The following is an 8,200-nucleotide window of genomic DNA, read 5'->3' on the forward strand; positions in this document are numbered from 1 at the left end:
TGGCTTGGGTGAGCCCTGAACCATCCCTTAGTTATGCTGCTATAGGCAAAGACTGCCGGGACACTTCCCATGATGCACCTCTTTCCTCGCTCCTTCTCTCCCTCTCCATCTGTATGGATTTTTATCACATTACTGCATGTTACTAACTCGACATCTTCTCTCTCCCGTAGTTTTGTGCTTTCTCGTTTCTCTCCTCTCTCCTTCTGTCGCTTTCAGCAGGTATTTCTGCCTCCGGAGCTGCAGAGTCTGGATCTGTGGTTGTGGGCCACCTGTTGCCCCTGTGTTCCTGCTCGACAACTGCTACTACAGTTGTTGTTATTGGCTCTGTTACTAATACTGTCATTATTATTCCAATAGCTGTCATTCCTATTATTATTCATTTATTAATATTAGCACTACAATTACTATTCTACTATTTTAAAAATTCTAGGTGGTATTTGCGTTGTGCCTCCCTCTAAGAAAACCAAAAAACCCAGATTTGACTACTCCCTGAATAACTGTTGCCTTTCACTTCTGTATTTGTTACACGAGAACATAACATGTTGGGCTGTTTCCACATTTGAACACTGGCACAGACCGTCTGGATGTTTACCTGTGACTTTCAAATAGCTGGCTAGACCACAATGCCCCAATCTCAGCCTAGTTAGAACATCATCCCTTCTCCCAGATTTTATCATCCACCTTTTACTTTTAACAGATGACTGCAAAGAGAAATAATGCCTACCCCTTCGTTCTTCTGTCCACTCTTTTTGCCACCGAAGCTCTAATTTATCTTTGCAAATGTAAAGCATTCACATTTTCCCAACTGAACCTTCAGATCAATAGTTTCCCTTAACAGAGATTCCTTAGCCAATTTGTCAGAAATTTAATTTCCCTCTGTCATGGTTTTGCGTGTTTGTCCTGTTATTTCCTGTTTTATTTTATAATATTCTCCCTCCCTCTTGTGTCTGGTAACTTTGCTTCCTGTCTTTGATTGCTTTCATTGTTTTCACCTGTGTCAGTTAGTTTCACCTGTGTCTTGTTGTCTCCCCCACCTGAGTGTATTTAGTCTGTGTTCTTCCTTTGTTCTGTGTCAGATCGTCGTTGTATGTTTGTCCTCATCCCTATGTTGAGCGGTCCAGCCCTTTCCCTGTGTGACTTGTGTTTTGGGCTTACAACCTTGGTTATTGAATTTTTTGCCCAATTGTTTGATTTAGGATTTTCTTTGTTTATTCAACCATCTGTTTGACAGTTTTGGGTTTCTATTATTTGCCTGTTCCCTGGATTCTATGTTTGCCTATTTGGACTGCTCCCCTAGTTTTGTCCACTGCCTGCATGTATTTTTTACTATTAAATCATTGAAATTATCCTGGCTGTGTGTGTTTGGGTCCTTTCCCTGTTCCTCGCTTCACACACTGCAACACCCTCAACCCCTGAGTGTTCAGGTACCCACAAAAAACCCACATGGCAGCCAATATTTTCAGTCCTAAACAAGCAGCACAAAATCTCCAGGAGCAGGCTCGGGCCCTTCATAGACACTTGTCAGCTTTATGTTTAAATAATAATATACTTGGCACACAGATCTTTCCAAACAAATTCATAACAGGACTATAGGACCAGTAATGGGACAAGACTTTCTAATTAAGGCTCTCTATAGAGGATTTATAACATTGACTTAATTTATATTTAATACATCATTTACTAATGCTTTTATATATCAGTGATAAGCCACTGAGACCAACTTTTGAGTTCCCAGGTTGTGAAAAAAGTAATTTAATAAAAGGTCATGAGTTCACTTCTTAATGCACCATCAAGTCTGCAGGTTGCAAGTTTCTCACTGTCTAATAAGTCATCAGCAGTTATACATGTTAATACGTCATTACTTAAGGGTTATTATGATAATAAAAATAATGCATTGAGCTTGCAGTTGCAAATGTTAAGAAGTTGCTGCTGTCCAGATGCCCTGCAGCTTTTTTTCAAGAAGGTCAGAGGTCAAACGATCCATTTGAGGGTCTTCTTGATGAACTAAAGAGCTACAAACCCAAAGCAACTGTCCTGCTGGAGGAGATAACCAGTCAGAGGGATTTTTTGCAACCCAAGCCTTCCTCTTATTAATGACTTCTAACTCATTTGTAAAGCAGCTAATGATTTATTAACAAAGTCTTTTTTTTTTTAAAAAAGGCTTTATAAATGGTGCCCTATTAGAAAGTGTGACCAAACTATTGAAGGGTCTGACCGTCTGATGTGAAGCCTTATGCTTTAAGCATACTGACAGCAAGCATGTATGTGCAAAGTTCCTCCTGTTTGCTTCCCCATATAGAGGCAGCAGGGCCAGTCACAGATGACAATAAGCCACACATACTGTACATAATTTTGCTTAAAGGTAAAATATGCAACTTTTTGCATAGACAGTCAATGCTTGGCTGAGCATGTCTCCATCTAGCACCGCTCGTCCTGATGGGCTGTCTACCTTGCAATGGCTGCTAGCCTGAGGCTGAGATAACCGGCATTTATAATGTCACCGCAGGTGTTTAAAAAGCAGGAGTATGTGATACTAAAAGCAACGCTGATGTTCATCTTGACTGCTGCAAGTTGAGTTGTTTTTATTGCATTTCATTGTGGATGTTGCAATGACTTCCCACTGCATAATGATGTTTGCCAATATGCCCTTGGAGCACACAGTGTGAGAGCAAGAGATGCAGGACTGAAAATGTCTGATCACTGGTGAAACCAATTTTATGAAACAGGTAGGTATAGGCTTGTATGCACAGTGGCACAGATGAAAACAATTGCGCATAATATACCCAATTTATCACAAATTCATAATGCAAAAGAGTTGTATATTGTAGTTTTTCATGTGCAGCCTATAGGTTAGCAGGCCTACAGCAGGTTATGTATGTTACTCAGTTTTATTGACTTGAGACCTTGAATTTACCTCAATTCATTTTTCCAAATATGCACTCTAGCCTGTGAATCAGCCTTGGTTAAAACAATCAATGTTAAGCCTAGAGTACTAACTCTTAGATAGCTTGCAAACATTCCAACACGAACACAGGGTCAAATTCCACGTCACAGTTTTCCTGTGGCTCTGTGTGCTCATTCAGCACTACAACTCCACAGTCTGTGACCAACAGAAAAAGGAGAGCCATTCATGGAAGTAAGTAAATATCTCATTTGCATTTATTTGGTAGATGGACTGCATTTATATAGCATCTTTCTAGTCTTCTGGCCATGCTAAGTGAAAGAGTAACCAATGCTTATTCACAGGGGTAATTTGAGCAATTTCAGTATCTTGCCCAAGACATTCCCAACATGCAGGGAGAAGCTGGGGATCGAACCACCAATCATCCGATTAGTAGATGACCCGCTCTACCTCTAAGCCACAGCCGTGCTGTTCCAAAGTTGCACTAGACAACTATGAAGTTGTCCAAGTGTGATAGAATATGTTGTGGTTGTAATAATTCCTTGTATACTAGTTGTGAAAGCTAGTTGTAGCTTATGATACAGCGCTGACTTTTTCGGTGGAAGCAGACATGTATACCCATTTGTTTTTATGCAGGTTAGACTGAAGGAATGATCAAAGTGAAGCATATACAGTAGATAAACAGTACAGATGGTTGACAAATTAAAGGAAAAAAACAAAATGATGGTGTCTTACTGATGTGCCTCCAGAACAGATTGAATGCTTCTTGTCATAGATTGCACAAGTCTCTGCTGGAGGAATGGACACCAGTCTAACATGTCGCTCCAAAATCTCCCACAGGCGTTCAGTTGGGTTGAGATCTGGTGACTGAGGCCCACAGCATCATTTTCATCAAACCATTCAGTGAGCCCTTGTGCCCTGTATGGAAATATCTGCATTCATTATGTTTTTCCTCTCATTTATGTAGGTTTTTTTTTATAGTTTGACATAAGAGGAATTTGTTGGGTGGGGTGCTGAGAAATTGATTTGTTAAATGCAGTCTCTCTATATAGATATTTCTTTCATTCTCTTTTTTTAAATGCTCATGCTTATGAGGCTCTATAATAAATAACCCCTATGATATTTTTGTAGCTGCCACTCAGGCATGAAGTCTTTCACAGTGTAATACCTGCTATGGTGACTTGCAGTTGTCATTCTCTTCTGGAGAGAGGAACATGCATCAAACTTTAAAATTGTCATCTAGAGTGCATAATCATGGCCCAGTATTTTCTGAATCACACAGTTATTGGAAAACAAGACAGCACCTTGAAAGTTATTTAACTTCATTATCTGCTTTCACTTCCCACTTTCATGTCATCTGGAACAACAAATCAAGTTTCTTCAATTTACATGTTTCAGAATGTCTCTGCCAAAACATTCAGCAGCACACTTGATCCCACCTCAGACTCTGACTCGGCTGGCACAAGAGTGGCTGGCAGAGGACACACCAAACTTTGACCCGGCGGGAGTGTGTGTGGGGTCACAGGAGGTTGAGGCAAGGTTGCTGTGTAAAACACCACACAGCATCCTGGCAGGTAGCCCCTTCTTCACAGCAGTGTTCACTGAGGTCGGTTGCACCGTGGACTGGATTTACCAGGAAGGAGCTGAGATCGGTAAGCATTGCAAACTTTCATCCAAAGCACTTAGTTTGCAGGTTGTAGCTTTGAGTTTAGCCAATCTCTTGCTGTCCATTTTGCTTTACCTTTCCACCTACTTTTATTAGATCTTCAGCAAAGACCAACACAGCATGGCAGCCAGGAAATGGTTAGCTAAGATTAGCACAAAAACTGGAGGTAGTAGAAAACAGCTAGCCTGGCTTTGTCCAAAGGTAAAAAATCCACCTACCAGCAGCTCTAAAGCTCATTGATTAACATGTTAAAGCTTGTTGGTTAAATCTTTGCAAAAACCCAAGTATAAACCACTTATTTAAGAGTGTGCTCCAGTCTGCCCCCCCCCAGAAAATTTCAAAAAATGACATGACACATAATTATTTTGAGGTCAGGAGGTGAAGCTATAATGTATTAAATGCAATCTAAAAAGTCTAAAACATGATATGGACTGAGCTACCAGCTGTCTTCAAATGGCTATCGATGGTATGTAACATGTAAAGTAATGCATCATTAACAATGACTATATTTCTATAAGCAAACTGACGGGACCCTGAAATGGGCAGACCTGCACATACTGGGTGGCCCCAATCCAACCACAAGGACCACAGAGTAATATAGATGACCTTACCATTCAAAGGACCTGATTTAAAATTTAGAATAAAAAAGCATTATTATTTGTATTGATTGGGAAGTTGTGGAAATGTCTGCCAGTGTCTTTCTCTTACTTCACAGGCCCAGATGCCATCACACTGACTGCTGTGGTGAGAGGCCCGGCAAGATGCCTCCTCCTTGGGGAAAGGCCGGCTCTCAACTGCCTGGCCCGGGCCTCAGGGATCGCCACCCGCTGTTCTCAGCTCCAGGCAATGGCAAGACTGGGAGGCTGGCATGGAGAAGTGGCTGGTACACGCAAGACCACCCCGGGCTTCCGTCTGGTGGAGAAGTACGCCATGCTGGTTGGCGGCGTGTCCATGCACAGACAGGACCTGAGTGGAATGGTGATGCTGAAGGACAACCATGTCTGGGCATCAGGAAGTATCACACAGGTTAAGCAGCATATATATATATATATATATATATATATATATATATATATATATATATATCTATATATATATACACACACACACACACACATATATATATATATACATATATACATACATACTCCTCCTCCTTCCACCTCCTTCCTCCTTCCTTGGGCCACCTTATCAGCATCCACACTATAACAAATAAATAAATAAAACTACTATTTCACTGGGTAATAATAATTATTAAAAACTTTGTTCAACGCACACTTCCTCAGTGGCCTAACCCTTTTCCCCCCATCAAAACACACCTTCTGGAGGGATTGAAAAGACCTTGCACTTAGAACCACAAATTTCTATCTCATGGTGGAACTAGAGGAAAAGTCAAGGGATTGCTAAACACAATAGGATTCACCCTCTGGGTATTATGGATATCTGTACCAAAATTCCTGGCAATCCATCCAATAGTTGTTGAGATACAGTATTTCACTAAAAGTGAAAAATGTCAACCAATTGGTGGCGCTAGTCAGGGGATCACCAAAGTCAGTAGGATTCATCTTCTGGGGACCATGGATGTGTGCACCTAAATGACAATCCATCCAACCAAATGCCCGAAAGACAGTCAGATATTGCCATCCCTAGAGCCATGCCGCTAGCATGGCTAATAAAAACTACATTTAAGTTGCTCAAATTCAGTGGTCAAATGTGAATCTAAAATCTAGAAATGGTATTCAGAAGAGGACAAATTTCCACAAGATATTCAGTTGCTCATTAAATGTATAAACTAAATTGCCTTTCTTTACTTCCATAGGTTTTTGAGCATAAATACCACTGAATTTATAGCATTAAACTATTTTACTTTGATAACCACCTATCTGAATGTATGTAATTTCAATTCCCCTCTTCTTCCCCTGAGTTTTTTCAGGGTTCACAAATTCTGAGAGAAAACTCACTTGTACAATATAAAAACTACATTCAAGTTCCTCAGATTTAGTGGTCAAACGAAGATCTAGAAATCGAGCATAAATACCACAGAATTTATAGTATTCAAATATTTTACTTTGAAAAACATCTATCTGAATTTTTGTGATTTCAGTTCCCCACTTTTGTTTTTTTTTCAACTAAAACTAGACTTTAGGTACTTTTTTTATGTTTCACAAATTCAGATTTATGTTTAAAATTAAGTGTACAATATCCCAAAAAAAGTATATTCAAGTTGTGTAAGGGGTCAGGGGTCAAATTTGGATCTAAAATCAAAAAATTGTTTTGTGGTTAAATTTAACAATTAGGTATTCAGTTCCATGTAAAATTCTAATTATAATGGCTTTTCTTTGCTTCTATAGTTTTACAAGCATAAGGTAATTAAAGTCACACAGCAAAACCATTAATACGACTGCATCAAAAACAACACGTTGCCGGTATTTATTAATTTGATAGAACATTATTTTGATCAAACCATTCTATCAAAATAACAAATGTCTGAGAGTTCAACTTACAGGGAAATTGAGAATGACTTCCAGATGGGAGCCGAAACGTCTTGATTCTGAAAACAGTGTCCAGATGACTACGACTGAAACCTTTTCTACGTTACAGGGAAATACTTAAAAATAATTAAAGCGGTCAAAAAGTCACAGATAGTAGTTTTCCTCTTTACACTGTATTTAAGCATATTCACAGGGTGATGTAAATGTTGCAAACAGACAAACCACAGACGCAGGAGCTTTAGTAATGACTTGAACAAAGTCTGATAGCTGAGACTGACACCTGTCATAGGTTCAGGTGTGCTCACAACACATTAAACAAGAACAACAAAAAAAAACCAACAACCCTGTTTGTTCTCCAGGCTGTGAAAGCTGCCCAGTCAGTGTGTGGCTTCAGCAGTAAGATTGAGGTGGAGTGCCGCACAGCAGAAGAGGGCAGAGAGGCGGCTGGAGAAGGAGCAGACATCGTTATGCTGGACAACTTTCAACCTCAGGTAGAGAATATTAAAAGAACACAAGGTCATTTCAGGTCATTTCTCATTTTCATTACCCTGTGTCCACTCACTCTTCCACTTAACGTCTACATGAAATAATATACCCCTGCTCCACCCTGTCTCTCACCTATAGGAGCTCCATGTTGCAGCTCGTGCACTGAAGGAGGAGTTTCCAGCTCTACTGATAGAAGCCAGTGGAGGAGTGACTCCAGCGAACTTGGCTATGTATTTCTCACCACATGTGGACATCATTTCCCTGGGCTGCATAACACAGGGCTGCCCAGTTGTGGACTTTTCTCTCAAACTTCAAAAGCCTGATGCTCACTCAATCCTCCAAGAATGACGGCCACCAGAAATAGGATGTACAGACAGTTGCTGACTAAAGCAACTAGCTGATTGAATGACAAAATGTTGTGAGATTTTGTTCTGATGAGTTCATTTATTACCCAGAACAACTGTGATTACAGTGATCTACTGTTTCTGAGGATTGAGAAATAATTCATATCCTGATTTCTCCCCGTGTCAACAGTCATTTGATGAGGATTAAAAGGAGAATAGAAACTAGAGTGTACTTTCCTTTGTGCAAGGGCCCTGTAGGCCAAATGACACTTTCAAGCTGCATTGCCATAGAGGAACAGCAGTCACATGT

General features: G+C 40.1%; 1 protein-coding gene across 1 annotated transcript; it reads left to right on the forward strand.

Annotated features, from left to right (window-relative positions):
• Positions 1–2,991: 2,991 nt before the first annotated feature.
• On the forward strand, positions 2,992–8,112 carry LOC122872833 (nicotinate-nucleotide pyrophosphorylase [carboxylating]-like). The gene is made up of 5 exons (XM_044188834.1): positions 2,992–3,136; positions 4,301–4,554; positions 5,284–5,594; positions 7,420–7,551; positions 7,685–8,112. The coding sequence occupies exons 2-5, from the start codon at positions 4,302–4,304 to the stop codon at positions 7,892–7,894; spliced, it is 906 nt and encodes a 301-aa protein (XP_044044769.1). The 5' UTR covers positions 2,992–3,136; position 4,301; the 3' UTR covers positions 7,895–8,112.
• Positions 8,113–8,200: the final 88 nt, after the last annotated feature.

This window comes from Siniperca chuatsi, linkage group LG3 (assembly GCF_020085105.1).
Source record: "Siniperca chuatsi isolate FFG_IHB_CAS linkage group LG3, ASM2008510v1, whole genome shotgun sequence".
NCBI lineage: Eukaryota > Metazoa > Chordata > Actinopteri > Centrarchiformes > Sinipercidae > Siniperca > Siniperca chuatsi.